Source organism: Notothenia rossii (assembly GCF_949606895.1).
Source record: "Notothenia rossii genome assembly, chromosome: 4".
NCBI classification, from domain to species: Eukaryota; Metazoa; Chordata; class Actinopteri; order Perciformes; family Nototheniidae; genus Notothenia; species Notothenia rossii.
Window position 1 is genome coordinate 157,566 of NC_136902.1, and position 25,000 is coordinate 182,565.

At 42.3% G+C, this 25,000-nt stretch overlaps 1 protein-coding gene across 2 annotated transcripts in view; it reads right to left on the reverse strand.

The window, feature by feature from the left end:
• Positions 1–1,259: 1,259 nt before the first annotated feature.
• Positions 1,260–25,000, reverse strand: part of irak1 (interleukin-1 receptor-associated kinase 1) — a 45,276-nt gene continuing 21,535 nt past the window's right edge. For both annotated transcript variants that reach the window (XM_079675440.1, XM_079675439.1), the window contains exons 12-14: positions 24,608–24,702; positions 22,746–23,094; positions 1,260–3,017 (exon numbers count right to left, since the gene is read on the reverse strand). In XM_079675440.1, the coding sequence (XP_079531566.1) occupies positions 2,944–3,017; positions 22,746–23,094; positions 24,608–24,702 (518 nt within the window). In that variant the 3' untranslated portion in view covers positions 1,260–2,943. The remainder of the gene's footprint in view (positions 3,018–22,745; positions 23,095–24,607; positions 24,703–25,000) is intronic.

Here is a 25,000-nt window from a genome sequence, read left to right on the forward strand (position 1 = left end):
CTCGAACCGGCGGCCCGGCGGTCACATGACCCACAACCAGAACCTGCAGCTGCGCTCCGCTGAATGGCTGCAGGGATCGATCATCGCGGATCGATGAGACAGAAGATCTTCCTCCTGCTCTTCCTCTCTGTCCACCGAGGAGGCAACAGGCGCGCTCACTGAGCCGCGGGCACGCGCCCGCCCATGCGCACACACAGACTCTCAAACATGAAGACCGACAGACACGTGAAGGAGGGAGACGATTTATTTTGAAAATCCACTTTAATCAGATTTATAATCTGCTGCAGAATATGGATTACACACACACACACACACACACACACACACAAACACACACACACACACACACACACACACACACACACCAAGTACTTTTCCCACAAAGGTTCCTGAGAACTACGATTTACACCAAAAAGTCCCAGGAACTAAATTAGTTCTAGAGAACCTTTTTTACCCCCTTTTCAGTCCCTGCATGGACTTTCGTGGGAGGAAAATGTTCCTGTGTCTGATTGAATGGGCGGCTTGCAAACCACGCCCCGTCAAACTCCCAAAAACTTTTGTGAAGCCGCCATTTTATTATCCTCGCATTGCATTATTAGCATTAGCCCTGCGCACCAACGGAGAGAGACTAACTTATGACAACACAAAATAAAACATGGGAGCGGTGGAGATGAGGAGGTGTCGGCGTTCTGGCGATTTACTCTGAAGGCTTCAGTAGAAGCTGCTGGGAGTCCCAGCAGCTTCTACTGAAGCCAGTCCCTAACTCCGGGGACTTCCGGCTGGGGAATCCGGGTGGCAGTATACGCCGTGAAGTGGTTTGCGGCCTGCCAGTAAACCCAAAGCAGAAGAAGAAGAAGTGACGTCAGCGGCTTCATTTGCCTAATCCACCCTCAGGGACTTATTCCAGTGTGAACGCGATCTGTACTTAGTTCATCAGAACTAAAGAGTTCTCTGGAACCTTTGTGGGAAAAGTACTTGGTGTGAACGCGACTAAACACACCATGTTTCTGTTGATTGATTTAAAATCAGGTTTAAAGCTGCTGCATGTAGTGAATATAATTATATATGAATGTGTAATGTGATGAAGTAAATATGTTATGTAAAGTATACATATATATGTATATATACATATATTTAAACATATATAAATAAATATGTATATTTATCAAGTAATCAATAGTATGATCAGGTTCAGATGAGTGATTGGATGTTTCTGCTGAGTCCCTGTAAAACATGAAGAACAGTAAAAGCTCAAAGAGTTGATATTATATGATTTTATGAAATTGAAGACAATTCTTGAACAAAACACAACCAATAAGTTTAATTTGTATTTTTAAACATTTTTAAAATATGAGTGTTTGTGGAGACAGGTTTCAGGTCTTTGTGGTTACTATGGGACTGAACCAGCAGGAGACACTGTCCCCACAGCTGAGAGTCTGAGACTTCCTCTGATGGTGTGAGATGTCCTCTGAGGGTCTGAGACGTCCTCTGATAGTCAGACACGTCCTCTGATGGCCTGAGACGTCCTCTGATGGCCTGAGACGTCCTCTTAGGGTGTGAGACGTCCTCTGAGGGTCTGAGACGTCCTCTGATGGTCAGACACGTCCTCTGATGGCCTGAGACGTCCTCTGATGGCCTGAGACGTCCTCTGAGGGTCTGAGATGTCCTCTGATGGTCAGAGACGTCCTCTGAGGGTCTGAGATGTCCTCTGATGGCCTGAGACGTCCTCTGAGGGTCTGAGATGTCCTCTGAGGGTCTGAGACGTCCACTGATGGTCTGAGACGTCCTCTGATGGTCAGACACATCCTCTGATGGCCTGAGACGTCCACTGATGGTCTGAGACGTCCTCTGAGTGTCTGAGACGTCCTCTGAGTGTCTGAGACGTCCACTGATGGTCTGAGACGTCCTTTGAGGGTCTGAGACGTCCTCTGATGGTCAGAGGGTCAGAGAGGTCCTCTGATGGTCAGACATGTCCTTTGAGGGTCTGAGACGTCCTCTGAGGGTCTGAGACGTCCTCTGATGGTCAGAGACGTCCTCTGAGGGTCTGAGAAGTCCTCTGAGGGTCAGACATGTCCTCTGATGGTCTGAGACGTCCTCTGAGGGTCTGAGACGTTCTCTGATGGTCAGAGGGTTTGAGACGTCCTCTGATGGTCAAACACGTCCTCTGATGGTCTGAGACGACTTCTGATGGTCTGAGACGTCCTTTGAGGGTCTGAGACGTCCTCTGATGGTCAGAGGGTCAGAGAGGTCCTCTCATGGTCAGACATGTCCTTTGAGGGTCTGAGACGTCCTCTGAGGGTCTGAGACGTCCTCTGATGGTCAGAGACGTCCTCTGAGGGTCTGAGAAGTCCTCTGAGGGTCAGACATGTCCTCTGATGGTCTGAGACGTCCTCTGAGGGTCTGAGACGTTCTCTGATGGTCAGAGGGTTTGAGACGTCCTCTGATGGTCAAACACGTCCTCTGATGGTCTGAGACGTCTTCTGATGGTCTGAGACGTCCTCTGAGAGTCTGAGACGACTTCTGATGGTCTGAGACGTCCTCTGAGGGTCTGAGACGTCCTCTGATGGTCAGACATGTCCTCTGATGGCCTGAGACGTCCTCTGAGGGTCTGAGACGTCCTCTGATGGTCAGAGGGTCTGAGAGGTCCTCTGATGGTCAGACATGTCCTCTGATGGCCTGAGACGTCCTCTGAGGGTCTGAGACGTCCTCTGAGAGTCAGAGGGTCTGAGAGGTCCTCTGATGGTCAGACATGTCCTCTGATGGTCTGAGATGTCCTCTGATGGTCTGAGACGTCCTCTGATGGTCTGAGATGTCCTCTGATGGTCTGAAATGTCCTCTGATGGTCTGAGACGTCCTCTGATGGTCTGAAATATCCTCTGATGGTCTGAGATGTCCTCTGATGGTCTGATATGTCCTCTGATGGTCTGAGATGTCTCCTGAGGGTCAGAGTCTCTCAGAGGGGAGAAAGTCCAGCTCGTCGCTCTCCTCCGGGCCTCCAACAGAAGTCCTGCTGCCGTCTGGAGGACAGGGGGACAGGAGGACAGACAGATAGGTGTTTGTTTACTGCCGGAACATGGTGACATCACTATGAACCCTACCAGATATATGATATACCGTATTGACCCGAATATAAGACGACCCTCTTTTTCAAGACGAGACGTTACTCTCTGTAACTCCATCTACTAACGTTACTCTCTGTAACTCCATCTACTGACGTTACTCTCAGTAACTCCATCTACTGACGTTACTCTCTGTAACTCCATCTACTGACGTTACTCTCTGTAACTCCATCTACTAACGTTACTCTCTGTAACTCCATCTACTAACGTTACTCTCTGTAACTCCATCTACTGACGTTACTCTCTGTAACTCCATCTACTGACGTTACTCTCTGTAACTCCATCTACTGACGTTACTCTCTGTAACTCCATCTACTGACGTTACTCTCTGTAACTCCATCTACTAACGTTACTCTCTGTAACTCCATCTACTGACGTTACTCTCTGTAACTCCATCTACTAACGTTACTCTCTGTAACTCCATCTACTAACGTTACTCTCAGTAACTCCATCTACTAACGTTACTCTCAGTAACTCCATCTACTAACGTTACTCTCTGTAACTCCATCTACTAACGTTACTCTCAGTAACTCCATCTACTAACGTTACTCTCAGTAACTCCATCTACTGACGTTACTCTCTGTAACTCCATCTACTAACGTTACTCTCAGTAACTCTATCTACTAACGTTACTCTCTGTAACTCCATCTACTAACGTTACTCTCAGTAACTCCATCTACTGACGTTACTCTCAGTAACTCCATCTACTAACGTTACTCTCTGTAACTCCATCTACTAACGTTACTCTCAGTAACTCCATCTACTGACGTTACTCTCAGTAACTCCATCTACTAACGTTACTCTCTGTAACTCCATCTACTGACGTTACTCTCTGTAACTCCATCTACTGACGTTACTCTCTGTAACTCCATCTACTAACGTTACTCTCTGTAACTCCATCTACTGACGTTACTCTCAGTAACTCCATCTACTAACGTTACTCTCTGTAACTCCATCTACTGACGTTACTCTCTGTAACACCATCTACTAACGTTACTCTCTGTAACTCCATCTACTGACGTTACTCTCTGTAACTCCATCTACTAACGTTACTCTCTGTAACTCCATCTACTGACGTTACTCTCTATAACTCCATCTACTAACGTTACTCTCTGTAACTCCATCTACTAACGTTACTCTCTGTAACTCCATCTACTAACGTTACTCTCTGTAACTCCATCTACTGACGTTACTCTCTATAACTCCATCTACTAACGTTACTCTCTGTAACTCCATCTACTAACGTTACTCTCTGTAACTCCATCTACTAACGTTACTCTCTGTAACTCCATCTACTAACGTTACTCTCTGTAACTCCATCTACTAACGTTACTCTCTGTAACTCCATCTACTAACGTTACTCTCTGTAACTCCATCTACTAACGTTACTCTCTGTAACTCCATCTACTGACGTTACTCTCTGTAACTCCATCTACTGACGTTACTCTCTGTAACTCCATCTACTAACGTTACTCTCTGTAACTCCATCTATTAACGTTACTCTCAGTAACTCCATCTACTGACGTTACTCTCTGTAACTCCATCTACTAACGTTACTCTCTGTAACTCCATCTACTAACTTTACTCTCTGTAACTCCATCTACTAACGTTACTCTCTGTAACTCCATCTACTGATGTTACTCTCAGTAACTCCATCTACTAACGTTACTCTCTGTAACTCCATCTACTGATGTTACTCTCAGTAACTCCATCTACTAACGTTACTCTCTGTAACTCCATCTACTGATGTTACTCTCAGTAACTCCATCTACTAACGTTACTCTCTGTAACTCCATCTACTAACGTTACTCTCTGTAACTCCATCTACTGACGTTACTCTCAGTAACTCCATCTACTGACGTTACTCTCTGTAACTCCATCTACTAACGTTACTCTCAGTAACTCCATCTACTAACGTTACTCTCTGTAACTCCATCTACTGACGTTACTCTCTGTAACTCCATCTACTAACGTTACTCTCTGTAACTCCATCTACTAACGTTACTCTCAGTAACTCCATCTACTAACGTTACTCTCTGTAACTCCATCTACTAACGTTACTCTCTGTAACTCCATCTACTGACGTTACTCTCTGTAACTCCATCTACTGACGTTACTCTCTGTAACTCCATCTACTGACGTTACTCTCTGTAACTCCATCTACTAACGTTACTCTCTGTAACTCCATCTACTAACGTTACTCTCTGTAACTCCATCTACTAACGTTACTCTCAGTAACTCCATCTACTAACGTTACTCTCTGTAACTCCATCTACTGACGTTACTCTCTGTAACTCCATCTACTGACGTTACTCTCAGTAACTCCATCTACTAACGTTACTCTCTGTAACTCCATCTACTAACGTTACTCTCTGTAACTCCATCTACTGACGTTACTCTCTGTAACTCCATCTACTGACGTTACTCTCTGTAACTCCATCTACTGACGTTACTCTCTGTAACTCCATCTACTAACGTTACTCTCTGTAACTCCATCTACTGACGTTACTCTCTGTAACTCCATCTACTGACGTTACTCTCAGTAACTCCATCTACTGACGTTACTCTCTGTAACTCCATCTACTGACGTTACTCTCAGTAACTCCATCTACTAACGTTACTCTCTGTAACTCCAACTACTGACGTTACTCTCAGTAACTCCATCTACTAACGTTACTCTCAGTAACTCCATCTACTAACGTTACTCTCTGTAACTCCATCTACGAACGTTACTCTCTGTAACTCCATCTACTAACGTTACTCTCTGTAACTCCATCTACTGACGTTACTCTCAGTAACTCCATCTACTAACGTTACTCTCTGTAACTCCATCTACTAACGTTACTCTCTGTAACTCCATCTACTAACGTTACTCTCAGTAACTCTATCTACTGACGTTACTCTCTGTAACTCCATCTACTAACGTTACTCTCTGTAACTCCATCTACTGACGTTACTCTCTGTAACTCCATCTACTGACGTTACTCTCTGTAACTCCATCTACTAACGTTACTCTCAGTAACTCCATCTACTGACGTTACTCTCTGTAACTCCATCTACTGACGTTACTCTCAGTAACTCCATCTACTAACGTTACTCTCAGTAACTCCATCTACTAACGTTACTCTCTGTAACTCCATCTACTGACGTTACTCTCTGTAACTCCATCTACTGACGTTACTCTCTGTAACTCCATCTACTAACGTTACTCTCAGTAACTCCATCTACTGACGTTACTCTCAGTAACTCTATCTACTAACGTTACTCTCTGTAACTCCATCTACTGATGTTACTCTCTATAACTCCATCTACTGATGTTACTCTCTATAACTCCATCTACTGATGTTACTCTCTGTAACTCCATCTACTAACGTTACTCTCAGTAACTCCATCTACTGACGTTACTCTCTGTAACTCCATCTACTAACGTTACTCTCTGTAACTCCATCTACTAACGTTACTCTCAGTAACTCCATCTACTAACGTTACTCTCAGTAACTCCATCTACTAACGTTACTCTCAGTAACTCCATCTACTGACGTTACTCTCTGTAACTCCATCTACTGACGTTACTCTCTGTAACTCCATCTACTGACGTTACTCTCTGTAACTCCATCTACTAACGTTACTCTCTGTAACTCCATCTACTAACGTTACTCTCAGTAACTCCATCTACTAACGTTACTCTCAATAACTCCATCTACTAACGTTACTCTCTGTAACTCCATCTACTGACGTTACTCTCTGTAACTCCATCTACTAACGTTACTCTCAGTAACTCCATCTACTGACGTTACTCTCAGTAACTCTATCTACTAACGTTACTCTCTGTAACTCCATCTACTGACGTTACTCTCTGTAACTCCATCTACTAACGTTACTCTCTGTAACTCCATCTACTAACGTTACTCTCAGTAACTCCATCTACTAACGTTACTCTCTGTAACTCCATCTACTGACGTTACTCTCTGTAACTCCATCTACTAACGTTACTCTCAGTAACTCCCTCTACTGACGTTACTCTCTGTAACTCCATCTACTGACGTTACTCTCTGTAACTCCATCTACTAACTTTACTCTCTGTAACTCCATCTACTAACGTTACTCTCTGTAACTCCATCTACTAACTTTACTCTCTGTAACTCCATCTACGAACGTTACTCTCTGTAACTCCATCTACTAACGTTACTCTCTGTAACTCCATCTACTAACGTTACTCTCAGTAACTCCATCTACTAACGTTACTCTCTGTAACTCCATCTACTGACGTTACTCTCTGTAACTCCATCTACTAACTTTACTCTCTGTAACTCCATCTACTAACGTTACTCTCTGTAACTCCATCTACTGACGTTACTCTCTGTAACTCCATCTACTGACGTTACTCTCTGTAACTCCATCTACTAACGTTACTCTCAGTAACTCCATCTTCTAACGTTACTCTCTGTAACTCCATCTACTAACGTTACTCTCTGTAACTCCATCTACTGACGTTACTCTCTGTAACTCCATCTACTGACGTTACTCTCTGTAACTCCATCTACTGACGTTACTCTCTGTAACTCAATCTACTGACGTTACTCTCTGTAACTCCATCTACTGACGTTACTCTCAGTAACTCCATCTACTAACGTTACTCTCAGTAACTCCATCTACTGACGTTACTCTCAGTAACTCCATCTACTAACGTTACTCTCAGTAACTCCATCTACTGACGTTACTCTCAGTAACTCCATCTACTAACGTTACTCTCAGTAACTCCATCTACTGACGTTACTCTCAGTAACTCCATCTACTGACGTTACTCTCTGTAACTCAATCTACTGACGTTACTCTCTGTAACTCCATCTACTGACGTTACTCTCTGTAACTCCATCTACTGACGTTACTCTCAGTAACTCCATCTACTGACGTTACTCTCTGTAACTCCATCTACTAACGTTACTCTCTGTAACTCCATCTACTGACGTTACTCTCTGTAACTCCATCTACTGACGTTACTCTCAGTAACTCCATCTACTAACGTTACTCTCAGTAACTCCATCTACTGACGTTACTCTCTGTAACTCCATCTTCTAACGTTACTCTCAGTAACTCCATCTACTGACGTTACTCTCTGTAACTCCATCTACTGACGTTACTCTCAGTAACTCCATCTACTGACGTTACTCTCAGTAACTCCATCTACTAACGTTACTCTCTGTAACTCCATCTACTGACGTTACTCTCAGTAACTCCATCTACTGACGTTACTCTCAGTAACTCCATCTACTGACGTTACTCTCAGTAACTCCATCTACTGACGTTACTCTCAGTAACTCCATCTACTGACGTTACTCTCAGTAACTCCATCTACTGACGTTACTCTCAGTAACTCCATCTACTGACGTTACTCTCTGTAACTCCATCTACTAACGTTACTCTCTGTAACTCCATCTACTAACGTTACTCTCTGTAACTCCATCTACTAACGTTACTCTCTGTAACTCCATCTACTGACGTTACTCTCTGTAACTCCATCTACTAACGTTACTCTCTGTAACTCCATCTACTAACGTTACTCTCTGTAACTCCATCTACTGACGTTACTCTCTGTAACTCCATCTACTAACGTTACTCTCTGTAACTCCATCTACTGACGTTACTCTCAGTAACTCCATCTACTAACTTTACTCTCTGTAACTCCATCTACTAACGTTACTCTCTGTAACTCCATCTACTGACGTTACTCTCTGTAACTCCATCTACTAACGTTACTCTCTGTAACTCCATCTACTAACGTTACTCTCAGTAACTCCATCTACTGACGTTACTCTCAGTAACTCTATCTACTAACGTTACTCTCTGTAACTCCATCTACTGATGTTACTCTCTATAACTCCATCTACTGACGTTACTCTCAGTAACTCCATCTACTAACGTTACTCTCTGTAACTCCATCTACTGACGTTACTCTCAGTAACTCTATCTACTAACGTTACTCTCTGTAACTCCATCTACTGACGTTACTCTCTGTAACTCCATCTACTAACGTTACTCTCAGTAACTCCATCTACTAACGTTACTCTCAGTAACTCCATCTACTGACGTTACTCTCAGTAACTCTATCTACTAACGTTACTCTCTGTAACTCCATCTACTGATGTTACTCTCTATAACTCCATCTACTGATGTTACTCTCTATAACTCCATCTACTGATGTTACTCTCTGTAACTCCATCTACTAACGTTACTCTCAGTAACTCCATCTACTAACGTTACTCTCTGTAACTCCATCTACTAACGTTACTCTCAGTAACTCCATCTACTAACGTTACTCTCAGTAACTCTATCTACTGACGTTACTCTCAGTAACTCAATCTACTGACGTTACTCTCTGTAACTCCATCTACTGACGTTACTCTCTGTAACTCAATCTACTGACGTTACTCTCTGTAACTCCATCTACTAACGTTACTCTCAGTAACTCCATCTACTAACGTTACTCTCAGTAACTCCATCTACTGACGTTACTCTCAGTAACTCTATCTACTAACGTTACTCTCTGTAACTCCATCTACTGATGTTACTCTCTATAACTCCATCTACTGATGTTACTCTCTATAACTCCATCTACTGATGTTACTCTCTATAACTCCATCTACTGATGTTACTCTCTGTAACTCCATCTACTAACGTTACTCTCAGTAACTCCATCTACTAACGTTACTCTCTGTAACTCCATCTACTAACGTTACTCTCAGTAACTCCATCTACTAACGTTACTCTCTGTAACTCTATCTACTGACGTTACTCTCAGTAACTCTATCTACTAACGTTACTCTCAGTAACTCCATCTACTGACGTTACTCTCTGTAACTCAATCTACTGACGTTACTCTCTGTAACTCCATCTACTAACGTTACTCTCTGTAACTCTATCTACTGACGTTACTCTCAGTAACTCTATCTACTAACGTTACTCTCTGTAACTCCATCTACTGACGTTACTCTCTGTAACTCCATCTACTGACGTTACTCTCAGTAACTCTATCTACTAACGTTACTCTCTGTAACTCAATCTACTGACGTTACTCTCTGTAACTCCATCTACTAACGTTACTCTCAGTAACTCCATCTACTAACGTTACTCTCAGTAACTCCATCTACTGACGTTACTCTCAGTAACTCTATCTACTAACGTTACTCTCTGTAACTCCATCTACTGATGTTACTCTCTATAACTCCATCTACTGATGTTACTCTCTATAACTCCATCTACTGATGTTACTCTCTGTAACTCCATCTACTAACGTTACTCTCAGTAACTCCATCTACTAACGTTACTCTCTGTAACTCCATCTACTAACGTTACTCTCAGTAACTCCATCTACTAACGTTACTCTCAGTAACTCTATCTACTGACGTTACTCTCAGTAACTCAATCTACTGACGTTACTCTCTGTAACTCCATCTACTGACGTTACTCTCTGTAACTCAATCTACTGACGTTACTCTCTGTAACTCCATCTACTAACGTTACTCTCAGTAACTCCATCTACTAACGTTACTCTCAGTAACTCCATCTACTGACGTTACTCTCAGTAACTCTATCTACTAACGTTACTCTCTGTAACTCCATCTACTGATGTTACTCTCTATAACTCCATCTACTGATGTTACTCTCTATAACTCCATCTACTGATGTTACTCTCTATAACTCCATCTACTGATGTTACTCTCTGTAACTCCATCTACTAACGTTACTCTCAGTAACTCCATCTACTAACGTTACTCTCTGTAACTCCATCTACTAACGTTACTCTCAGTAACTCCATCTACTAACGTTACTCTCTGTAACTCTATCTACTGACGTTACTCTCTGTAACTCCATCTACTAACGTTACTCTCTGTAACTCTATCTACTGACGTTACTCTCTGTAACTCCATCTACTAACGTTACTCTCTGTAACTCCATCTACTGACGTTACTCTCTGTAACTCCATCTACTGACGTTACTCTCTGTAACTCCATCTACTAACGTTACTCTCAGTAACTCTATCTACTAACGTTACTCTCTGTAACTCCATCTACTAACGTTACTCTCTGTAACTCCATCTACTGACGTTACTCTCTGTAACTCAATCTACTGACGTTACTCTCTGTAACTCCATCTACTAACGTTACTCTCAGTAACTCCATCTACTAACGTTACTCTCAGTAACTCCATCTACTGACGTTACTCTCAGTAACTCTATCTACTAACGTTACTCTCTGTAACTCCATCTACTGATGTTACTCTCTATAACTCCATCTACTGATGTTACTCTCTATAACTCCATCTACTGATGTTACTCTCTGTAACTCCATCTACTAACGTTACTCTCAGTAACTCCATCTACTGACGTTACTCTCTGTAACTCCATCTACTAACGTTACTCTCTGTAACTCCATCTACTAACGTTACTCTCAGTAACTCCATCTACTAACGTTACTCTCAGTAACTCCATCTACTAACGTTACTCTCAGTAACTCCATCTACTGACGTTACTCTCTGTAACTCCATCTACTGACGTTACTCTCTGTAACTCCATCTACTGACGTTACTCTCTGTAACTCCATCTACTAACGTTACTCTCTGTAACTCCATCTACTAACGTTACTCTCAGTAACTCCATCTACTAACGTTACTCTCAATAACTCCATCTACTAACGTTACTCTCTGTAACTCCATCTACTGACGTTACTCTCTGTAACTCCATCTACTAACGTTACTCTCAGTAACTCCATCTACTGACGTTACTCTCAGTAACTCTATCTACTAACGTTACTCTCTGTAACTCCATCTACTGACGTTACTCTCTATAACTCCATCTACTGATGTTACTCTCTGTAACTCCATCTACTGACGTTATTCTCTGTAACTCCATCTACTAACGTTACTCTCAGTAACTCCATCTACTAACGTTACTCTCTGTAACTCCATCTACTGACGTTACTCTCTATAACTCCATCTACTGATGTTACTCTCTGTAACTCCATCTACTGACGTTATTCTCTGTAACTCCATCTACTAACGTTACTCTCAGTAACTCCATCTACTAACGTTACTCTCTGTAACTCCATCTACTAACGTTACTCTCAGTAACTCCATCTACTGACGTTACTCTCAGTAACTCCATCTACTGACGTTACTCTCAGTAACTCCATCTACTAACGTTACTCTCAGTAACTCCATCTACTGACGTTACTCTCAGTAACTCTATCTACTAACGTTACTCTCTGTAACTCCATCTACTAACGTTACTCTCTGTAACTCCATCTACTAACGTTACTCTCTGTAACTCCATCTACTGACGTTACTCTCTGTAACTCCATCTACTAACGTTACTCTCAGTAACTCCCTCTACTGACGTTACTCTCTGTAACTCCATCTACTGACGTTACTCTCTGTAACTCCATCTACTAACTTTACTCTCTGTAACTCCATCTACTAACGTTACTCTCTGTAACTCCATCTACTAACTTTACTCTCTGTAACTCCATCTACTAACGTTACTCTCTGTAACTCCATCTACTAACGTTACTCTCTGTAACTCCATCTACTAACGTTACTCTCAGTAACTCCATCTACTAACGTTACTCTCTGTAACTCCATCTACTGACGTTACTCTCTGTAACTCCATCTACTAACTTTACTCTCTGTAACTCCATCTACTAACGTTACTCTCTGTAACTCCATCTACTGACGTTACTCTCTGTAACTCCATCTACTGACGTTACTCTCTGTAACTCCATCTACTAACGTTACTCTCAGTAACTCCATCTTCTAACGTTACTCTCTGTAACTCCATCTACTAACGTTACTCTCTGTAACTCCATCTACTGACGTTACTCTCTGTAACTCCATCTACTGACGTTACTCTCTGTAACTCAATCTACTGACGTTACTCTCTGTAACTCCATCTACTGACGTTACTCTCAGTAACTCCATCTACTAACGTTACTCTCAGTAACTCCATCTACTGACGTTACTCTCAGTAACTCCATCTACTAACGTTACTCTCAGTAACTCCATCTACTGACGTTACTCTCAGTAACTCCATCTACTAACGTTACTCTCAGTAACTCCATCTACTGACGTTACTCTCAGTAACTCCATCTACTGACGTTACTCTCTGTAACTCAATCTACTGACGTTACTCTCTGTAACTCCATCTACTGACGTTACTCTCAGTAACTCCATCTACTAACGTTACTCTCAGTAACTCCATCTACTGACGTTACTCTCAGTAACTCCATCTACTGACGTTACTCTCTGTAACTCCATCTACTGACGTTACTCTCTGTAACTCCATCTACTGACGTTACTCTCAGTAACTCCATCTACTAACGTTACTCTCAGTAACTCCATCTACTGACGTTACTCTCTGTAACTCCATCTTCTAACGTTACTCTCTGTAACTCCATCTACTAACGTTACTCTCTGTAACTCCATCTACTGACGTTACTCTCTGTAACTCCATCTACTGACGTTACTCTCAGTAACTCCATCTACTAACGTTACTCTCAGTAACTCCATCTACTGACGTTACTCTCTGTAACTCCATCTTCTAACGTTACTCTCAGTAACTCCATCTACTGACGTTACTCTCTGTAACTCCATCTACTGACGTTACTCTCAGTAACTCCATCTACTGACGTTACTCTCAGTAACTCCATCTACTAACGTTACTCTCTGTAACTCCATCTACTGACGTTACTCTCAGTAACTCCATCTACTGACGTTACTCTCAGTAACTCCATCTACTGACGTTACTCTCAGTAACTCCATCTACTGACGTTACTCTCAGTAACTCCATCTACTGACGTTACTCTCAGTAACTCCATCTACTGACGTTACTCTCAGTAACTCCATCTACTGACGTTACTCTCTGTAACTCCATCTACTAACGTTACTCTCTGTAACTCCATCTACTAACGTTACTCTCTGTAACTCCATCTACTGACGTTACTCTCTGTAACTCCATCTACTAACGTTACTCTCTGTAACTCCATCTACTAACGTTACTCTCTGTAACTCCATCTACTGACGTTACTCTCTGTAACTCCATCTACTAACGTTACTCTCTGTAACTCCATCTACTGACGTTACTCTCAGTAACTCCATCTACTGACATTACTCTCTGTAACTCCATCTACTAACGTTACTCTCTGTAACTCCATCTACTGACGTTACTCTCTGTAACTCCATCTACTAACGTTACTCTCTGTAACTCCATCTACTAACGTTACTCTCAGTAACTCCATCTACTGACGTTACTCTCAGTAACTCCATCTACTGACATTACTCTCTGTAACTCCATCTACCGACTTTACTCTCAGTAACTCCATCTACCGACGTTACTCTCAGTAACTCCATCTACTAACGTTACTCTCTGTAACTCCATCTACTAACGTTACTCTCAGTAACTCCATCTACTGACGTTACTCTCTGTAACTCCATCTACTAACGTTACTCTCTGTAACTCCATCTACTAACGTTACTCTCTGTAACTCCATCTACTAACGTTACTCTCAGTAACTCCATCTACTGACGTTACTCTCTGTAACTCCATCTACTAACGTTACTCTCTGTAACTCCATCTACTAACGTTCCTCTCTGTAACTCCATCTACTGACGTTACTCTCTGTAACTCCATCTACTAACGTTACTCTCTGTAACTCCATCTACTAACGTTACTCTCTGTAACTCCATCTACTAACGTTACTCTCTGTAACTCCATCTATTAACGTTACTCTCTGTAACTCCATCTACTAACGTTACTCTCTGTAACTCCATCTACTAACGTTACTCTCAGTAACTCCATCTACTGACGTTACTCTCAGTAACTCCATCTACTGACGTTACTCTCTGTAACTCCATCTACTAACGTTACTCTCTGTAACTCCATCTACTAACGTTACTCTCTGTAACTCCATCTACTAACGTTACTCTCAGTAACTCCATCTACTAACGTTACTCTCTGTAACTCCATCTACTGACGTTACTCTCTGTAACTCCATCTACTGACGTTACTCTCTGTAACTCCATCTACTGACGTTACTCTCAGTAACTCCATCTACTAACGTTACTCTCTGTAACTCCATCTACTAACGTTACTCTCTGTAACTCCATCTACTGACGTTACTCTCTGTAACTCCATCTACTGACGTTACTCTCTGTAACTCCATCTACTAACGTTACTCTCTGTAACTCCATCTACTAACGTTACTCTCTGTAACTCCATCTACTAACGTTACTCTCTGTAACTCCATCTACTAACGTTACTCTCTGTAACTCCATCTACTGACGTTACTCTCTGTAACTCCATCTACTAACGTTACTCTCTGTAACTCCATCTACTAACGTTACTCTCTGTAACTCCATCTACTGACGTTACTCTCTGTAACTCCATCTACTGAAGTTACTCTCTGTAACTCCATCTACTAACGTTACTCTCTGTAACTCCATCTACTAACGTTACTCTCTGTAACTCCATCTACTAACGTTACTCTCTGTAACTCCATCTACTAACGTTACTCTCTGTAACTCCATCTACTGACGTTACTCTCTGTAACTCCATCTACTGACGTTACTCTCTGTAACACCATCTACTGACGTTACTCTCTGAAACTCCATCTACTGACGTTACTCTCTGTAACTCCATCTACTGACGTTACTCTCTGTAACTCCATCTACTAACGTTACTCTCTGTAACTCCATCTACTGACGTTACTCTCTGTAACTCCATCTACTGACGTTAATCTCAGTAACTCCATCTACTGACGTTACTCTCCGTAACTCCATCTACTAACGTTACTCTCTGTAACTCCATCTACTAACGTTACTCTCAGTAACTCCATCTACTAACGTTACTCTCTGTAACTCCATCTACTAACGTTACTCTCTGTAACTCCATCTACTAACGTTACTCTCAGTAACTCCATCTACTAACGTTACTCTCTGTAACTCCATCTACTAACGTTACTCTCAGTAACTCCATCTACTAACGTTACTCTCTGTAACTCCATCTACTGACGTTACTCTCTGTAACTCCATCTACTAACGTTACTCTCTGTAACACCATCTAATAACGTTACTCTCTGTAACTCCATCTACTAACGTTACTCTCAGTAACACCATCTAATAACGTTACTCTCTGTAACTCCATCTACTGACGTTACTCTCTGTAACTCCATCTACTAACGTTACTCTCTGTAACACCATCTAATAACGTTACTCTCTGTAACTCCATCTACTAACGTTACTCTCTGTAACACCATCTAATAACGTTACTCTCTGTAACTCCATCTACTGACGTTACTCTCTGTAACTCCATCTACTAACGTTACTCTCTGTAACACCATCTAATAACGTTACTCTCAGTAACTCCATCTACTAACGTTACTCTCTGTAACTCCATCTACTAACGTTACTCTCTGTAACTCCATCTACTAACGTTACTCTCTGTAACTCCATCTACTGACGTTACTCTCTGTAACTCCATCTACTAACGTTACTCTCTGTAACTCCATCTACTAACGTTACTCTCTGTAACTCCATCTACTAACGTTACTCTCTGTAACTCCATCTACTAACGTTACTCTCTGTAACTCCATCTACTAACGTTACTCTCTGTAACTCCATCTACTAACGTTACTCTCTGTAACTCCATCTACTGACGTTACTCTCAGTAACTCCATCTACTAACGTTACTCTCTGTAACTCCATCTACTGACGTTACTCTCTGTAACTCCATCTACTAACGTTACTCTCTGTAACTCCATCTACTAACGTTACTCTCTGTAACTCCATCTACTGACGTTACTCTCTGTAACTCCATCTACGAACGTTACTCTCTGTAACTCCATCTACTAACGTTACTCTCTGTAACTCCATCTACTAACGTTACTCTCTGTAACTCCATCTACTGACGTTACTCTCTGTAACTCCATCTACTGACGTTACTCTCTGTAACTCCATCTACTAACGTTAATCTCAGTAACTCCATCTACTGACGTTACTCTCCGTAACTCCATCTACTAACGTTACTCTCTGTAACTCCATCTACTAACGTTACTCTCAGTAACTCCATCTACTAACGTTACTCTCTGTAACTCCATCTACTAACGTTACTCTCAGTAACTCCATCTACTAACGTTACTCTCAGTAACTCCATCTACTAACGTTACTCTCTGTAACTCCATCTACTGACGTTACTCTCTGTAACTCCATCTACTAACGTTAATCTCAGTAACTCCATCTACTGACGTTACTCTCCGTAACTCCATCTACTAACGTTACTCTCTGTAACTCCATCTACTAACGTTACTCTCAGTAACTCCATCTACTAACGTTACTCTCTGTAACTCCATCTACTAACGTTACTCTCTGTAACTCCATCTACTAACGTTACTCTCTGTAACTCCATCTACTAACGTTACTCTCTGTAACTCCATCTACTAACGTTACTCTCTGTAACTCCATCTACTAACGTTACTCTCCGTAACTCCATCTACTAACGTTACTCTCTGTAACTCCATCTACTAACGTTACTCTCAGTAACTCCATCTACTGACGTTACTCTCTGTAACTCCATCTACTAACGTTACTCTCTGTAACTCCATCTACTAACGTTACTCTCTGTAACTCCATCTACTAACGTTACTCTCTGTAACTCCATCTACTGACGTTACTCTCTGTAACTCCATCTACTAACGTTACTCTCAGTAACTCCATCTACTAACGTTACTCTCTGTAACTCCATCTACTGACGTTACTCTCTGTAACTCCATCTACTAACGTTACTCTCTGTAACTCCATCTACTAACGTTACTCTCTGTAACTCCATCTACTAACGTTACTCTCTGTAACTCCATCTACTAACGTTACTCTCAGTAACTCCATCTACTGACGTTACTCTCAGTAACTCCATCTACTGACGTTACTCTCTGTAACTCCATCTACTAACGTTACTCTCAGTAACTCCATCTACTGACGTTACTCTCTGTAACTCCATCTACTAACGTTACTCTCAGTAACTCCATCTACTGACGTTACTCTCTGTAACTCCATCTACTAACGTTACTCTCAGTAACTCCATCTACTGACGTTACTCTCAGTAACTCCATCTACTAACGTTACTCTCAGTAACTCCATCTACTAACGTTACTCTCAGTAACTCCATCTACTGACGTTACTCTCTGTAACTCCATCTACTAACGTTACTCTCAGTAACTCCATCTACTAACGTTACTCTCTGTAACTCCATCTACTAACGTTACTCTCTGTAACTCCATCTACTAACGTTACTCTCTGTAACTCCATCTACTAACGTTACTCTCTGTAACTCCATCTACTGACGTTACTCTCTGTAACTCCATCTACTAACGTTACTCTCTGTAACTCCATCTACTAACGTTACTCTCAGTAACTCCATCTACTAACGTTACTCTCAGTAACTCCATCTACTGACGTTACTCTCAGTAACTCCATCTACTGACGTTACTCTCTGTAACTCCATCTACTAACGTTACTCTCTGTAACTCCATCTACTAACGTTACTCTCTGTAACTCCATCTACTAACGTTACTCTCAGTAACTCCATCTACTGACGTTACTCTCAGTAACTCCATCTACTGACGTTACTCTCTGTAACTCCATCTACTAACGTTACTCTCTGTAACTCCATCTACTAACGTTACTCTCTGTAACTCCATCTACTAACGTTACTCTCAGTAACTCCATCTACTAACGTTACTCTCTGTAACTCCATCTACTGACGTTACTCTCTGTAACTCCATCTACTGACGTTACTCTCTGTAACTCCATCTACTAACGTTACTCTCTGTAACTCCATCTACTAACGTTACTCTCTGTAACTCCATCTACTGACGTTACTCTCTGTAACTCCATCTACTGACGTTACTCTCTGTAACTCCATCTACTAACGTTACTCTCAGTAACTCCATCTACTAACGTTACTCTCTGTAACTCCATCTACTGACGTTACTCTCTGTAACTCCATCTACTGACGTTACTCTCTGTAACTCCATCTACTAACGTTACTCTCTGTAACTCCATCTACTAACGTTACTCTCTGTAACTCCATCTACTGACGTTACTCTCTGTAACTCCATCTACTGACGTTACTCTCAGTAACTCCATCTACTAACGTTACTCTCAGTAACTCCATCTACTAACGTTACTCTCTGTAACTCCATCTACTGACGTTACTCTCTGTAACTCCATCTACTGACGTTACTCTCTGTAACTCCATCTACTAACGTTACTCTCTGTAACTCCATCTACTAACGTTACTCTCTGTAACTCCATCTACTAACGTTACTCTCTGTAACTCCATCTACTAACGTTACTCTCTGTAACTCCATCTACTAACGTTACTCTCTGTAACTCCATCTACTGACGTTACTCTCAGTAACTCCATCTACTAACGTTACTCTCTGTAACTCCATCTACTAACGTTACTCTCTGTAACTCCATCTACTGACGTTACTCTCTGTAACTCCATCTACTGACGTTACTCTCTGTAACTCCATCTACTAACGTTACTCTCTGTAACTCCATCTACTAACGTTACTCTTTGTAACTCCATCTACTGACGTTACTCTCTGTAACTCCATCTACTAACGTTAATCTCAGTAACTCCATCTACTGACGTTACTCTCCGTAACTCCATCTACTAACGTTACTCTCTGTAACTCCATCTACTAACGTTACTCTCAGTAACTCCATCTACTAACGTTACTCTCTGTAACTCCATCTACTAACGTTACTCTCTGTAACTCCATCTACTAACGTTACTCTCAGTAACTCCATCTACTAACGTTACTCTCTGTAACTCCATCTACTAACGTTACTCTCTGTAACTCCATCTACTAACGTTACTCTCAGTAACTCCATCTACTAACGTTACTCTCTGTAACTCCATCTACTGACGTTACTCTCTGTAACTCCATCTACTAACGTTACTCTCTGTAACACCATCTAATAACGTTACTCTCAGTAACTCCATCTACTAACGTTACTCTCTGTAACTCCATCTACTAACGTTACTCTCTGTAACTCCATCTACTGACGTTACTCTCTGTAACTCCATCTACTAACGTTACTCTCTGTAACTCCATCTACTAACGTTACTCTCTGTAACTCCATCTACTAACGTTACTCTCTGTAACTCCATCTACTAACGTTACTCTCAGTAACTCCATCCACTGACGTTACTCTCTGTAACTCCATCTACTAACGTTACTCTCAGTAACTCCATCCACTGACGTTACTCTCTGTAACTCCATCTACTAACGTTACTCTCTGTAACTCCATCTACTGACGTTACTCTCAGTAACTCCATCTACTAACGTTACTCTCTGTAACTCCATCTACTGACGTTACTCTCTGTAACTCCATCTACTAACGTTACTCTCTGTAACTCCATCTACTAACGTTACTCTCTGTAACTCCATCTACTGACGTTACTCTCAGTAACTCCATCTACTAACGTTACTCTCTGTAACTCCATCTACTAACGTTACTCTCTGTAACTCCATCTACTGACGTTACTCTCTGTAACTCCATCTACTAACGTTACTCTCAGTAACTCCATCCACTGACGTTACTCTCTGTAACTCCATCCACTAACGTTACTCTCTGAAACTCCATCTACTAACGTTACTCTCTGTAACTCCATCTACTGACGTTACTCTCAGTAACTCCATCTACTAACGTTACTCTCTGTAACTCCATCTACTAACGTTACTCTCTGTAACTCCATCTACTAACGTTACTCTCTGTAACTCCATCTACTGACGTTACTCTCTGTAACTCCATCTACTGACGTTACTCTCTGTAACTCCATCTACTGACGTTACTCTCAGTAACTCCATCTACTAACGTTACTCTCTGTAACTCCATCTACTAACGTTACTCTCTGTAACTCCATCTACTAACGTTACTCTCAGTAACTCCATCTACTGACGTTACTCTCTGTAACTCCATCTACTGACGTTACTCTCTGTAACTCCATCTACTAACGTTACTCTCTGTAACTCCATCTACTAACGTTACTCTCTGTAACTCCATCTACTGACGTTACTCTCTGTAACTCCATCTACTAACGTTACTCTCTGTAACTCCATCTACTAACGTTACTCTCTGTAACTCCATCTACTAACGTTACTCTCTGTAACTCCATCTACTGACGTTACTCTCAGTAACTCCATCTACTAACGTTACTCTCAGTAACTCCATCTACTAACGTTACTCTCTGTAACTCCATCTACTGACGTTACTCTCTGTAACTCCATCTACTAACGTTAATCTCAGTAACTCCATCTACTAACGTTACTCTCTGTAACTCCATCTACTAACGTTACTCTCTGTAACTCCATCTACTAACGTTACTCTCAGTAACTCCATCTACTAACGTTACTCTCTGTAACTCCATCTACTAACGTTACTCTCTGTAACTCCATCTACTGACGTTACTCTCTGTAACTCCATCTACTAACGTTACTCTCTGTAACTCCATCTACTAACGTTACTCTCTGTAACTCCATCTACTAACGTTACTCTCCGTAACTCCATCTACTAACGTTACTCTCTGTAACTCCATCTACTAACGTTACTCTCAGTAACTCCATCTACTGACGTTACTCTCTGTAACTCCATCTACTAACGTTACTCTCTGTAACTCCATCTACTAACGTTACTCTCTGTAACTCCATCTACTAACGTTACTCTCTGTAACTCCATCTACTAACGTTACTCTCTGTAACTCCATCTACTGACGTTACTCTCTGTAACTCCATCTACTAACGTTACTCTCAGTAACTCCATCTACTAACGTTACTCTCTGTAACTCCATCTACTAACGTTACTCTCTGTAACTCCATCTACTGACGTTACTCTCTGTAACTCCATCTACTAACGTTACTCTCTGTAACTCCATCTACTAACGTTACTCTCTGTAACTCCATCTACTGACGTTATTCTCTGTAACTCCATCTACTAACGTTACTCTCTGTAACTCCATCTACTAACGTTACTCTCTGTAACTCCATCTACTAACGTTACTCTCTGTAACTCCATCTACTAACGTTACTCTCTGTAACTCCATCTACTAACGTTACTCTCTGTAACTCCATCTACTGACGTTACTCTCTGTAACTCCATCTACTAACGTTACTCTCAGTAACTCCATCTACTAACGTTACTCTCAGTAACTCCATCTACTGACGTTACTCTCAGTAACTCCATCTACTAACGTTACTCTCAGTAACTCCATCTACTAACGTTACTCTCAGTAACTCCATCTACTAACGTTACTCTCTGTAACTCCATCTACTGACGTTACTCTCTGTAACTCCATCTACTAACGTTACTCTCAGTCTCCGTGTCTCTCCACCTGTTGAACTTTTACTTTAAGACGGTGCCTCACTCGTTTGGCGCCATCTGTTGTTGTGACTGTGTAATTACATCAAAAAGTCGAGACCCCGAATATAAGGAGACCCCATCTGTTTCAGAGTCGTTTCTATATTCGGGGTAATACGATAGTAGCTATTGGAGATTTATAAAAGAGTTACTTACAGAGGTCCGGAGGCTGGGGGGACGCAGACTTCAGGGACCAAGACTTCAGGGACCCAGCCGGAGACTGGAGGTCGTACTGGGAGAAACCTCGACTCTCATCCGTCTCACAGGGACCAGAGAGGGAGGAAGAGGAGGAGGGGAGGGAGGAAGAGGAGAGGAGGGAGGAAGAGGAGTGCAGTGGGTGAGGGAGGGTGAGCAGGTAGGAGTCCTCCAGAGGGCCCAGTCGGCTCAGCTGATTGGACAGAGCCTCCACACTGCATTCCCGAGGGAGGGGGAGGGGGGGAGGTTGATGGGGGGAACAGCTGCTCTCCTTCGTGGCATCGTGGAGGAGCTGCAGTTCATCAAACACCTGCAGGAGGGGGAGGAGCATCAGGGAGGGTGAGTGTACCGTACGATAGGATCATACTTTCATGGTGAGATGAAGTCTGAATGCTCCTTGCATCCCAGCAGCTCCATGTGGAACATCAACAGACACACATCAACACACATGAGAAACAAACAACAACATGGAACATCACATCAGGGGGGTATACTACGAAGCAGGATGTTCGCTTAGCGGCTAACTTCAGGTTAACTCTGGGTTTCCGGTCCTACGAAGCTGGTTCTCTTTTTAGCAGGCTAGATCTCCATGGTAACTGATGCTGAGCGGCTAACCTGCCCCGGAGCAGGTTAGGTTGCAGGCTAAGAGCTCAACTCAGTGAAAGCACTGCCTGCTGACCAATCAGAGCTCAGTGTGCGGAGTTTAAAGCGATCAAGTCATATTACAGGAGAAAGGAAATACAGAAAAGCTGCCGTTGCAGGAAAGACGGCCGGCAGAAATCAGCGACTGTGTGAACGTGAACATGAATAGAATATCACCTCCCATCTTCAGAGCAATCTGACTATTAGGACATTAGCGTTAAGAAAGCTTACTTAAATATCTGCCACAACATAAGTAACCGGATCAGAGTAACATTAAGTACAGTCCGCGGCATATCACATCATAATGTATCATCTCCTTATCTGAGTCAGCTGAGCCGTATCTGGCCGTGCAACGCTCACAGTGTCACATACTGGATGCAGAAGGATTATTTGAAGCAACACATTAAGTTGAGGAAACACTCGAGTCAAATGTAATGAAAGTCAGATGGTGTCTTAGACGGGGCAGTGATATCATAAACCTGTTCATGTACGCATTCAAACACTTGTTCTGTTACCAGCTGTATTCACCTTGCAGGTGCAGCTATGTGGCTTTGATCCTGGATCAAGTGTTTAAGTCATGGATGTTTAAAGTTTAACTTCTTCATATGTCTAATATTAAAGTTGACTTTTCATTCAGGAAGTATGACGCTGCGCTGTCAGTACGCTTCTCCATGTTTGTGATTGGTCGAATGCTCCAGATACCACCCCTTTCATGTGAACGCTCCTAACTAGATAGGGCACGGCTGGCTTGAGCGATCCACTTGATAACCCACGTCGTAGGACCGTTTAGAGAGAGCGCGTATGTTTTGGATTAGACCAACCGGCTAACTCAAACATATCCAGGTTAGGTTGAACCAGCTTCGTAGAACAGGCCTCTGGTGGTGCTGCTGGACAGCCTCTCAGGTTATTATGGTCTGTGAGTCGGAAAGTCTCTGACAGGGTGACCAACAATCTGTGAGCAGATTTTTAACAGATGGAGCAGATTTAGATTTGTGTGTGTGTGTGTGTGTGTGTGTGTGTGTGTGTGTGTGTGTGTGTGTGTGTGTGTGTGTGTGTGTGTGTGTGTGTGTGTGTGTGTGTGTGTGTGTGTGTGTGTGTGTGTAGGTGTGTGTGTGTGTGTGTGTGTGTGTGTGTGTGTGTGTGTGTGTGTGTGTGTGTGTGTGTGTGTGTGTGTGTCTGACCGTGGTCATGGCTGGTCTCTTCTTCCTCTTCCTCTCCAGACACCTGCAGGCCAGAGTCACCAGCTGCATGCAGCCTGAGTGCTCCACAGCGCCCCCTGCAGACACACAGAGAGACACACACAAGGGTGTAACTTTGGTTTGAGAAGTGGGGGGGACACAAAACAAGGGGTCCTCCGCAAAGAAGCATTTTCTTGATTTAATTTAATTTCCTGCCTTTCTACAAATATATGAGAGACTATGGTGTTAACAAATCCAAGAAAAGTGTGTAGTGTGTATAATGAGTGTGCACACTTATCTAGTGTCCTATCCATGTGAACCTCTCTTATTTGTGATGACCTCACATCCTCTAGGGGGGTCCGGGGATTTTTTCTTTAAATTGAAGTTAAAAGCATC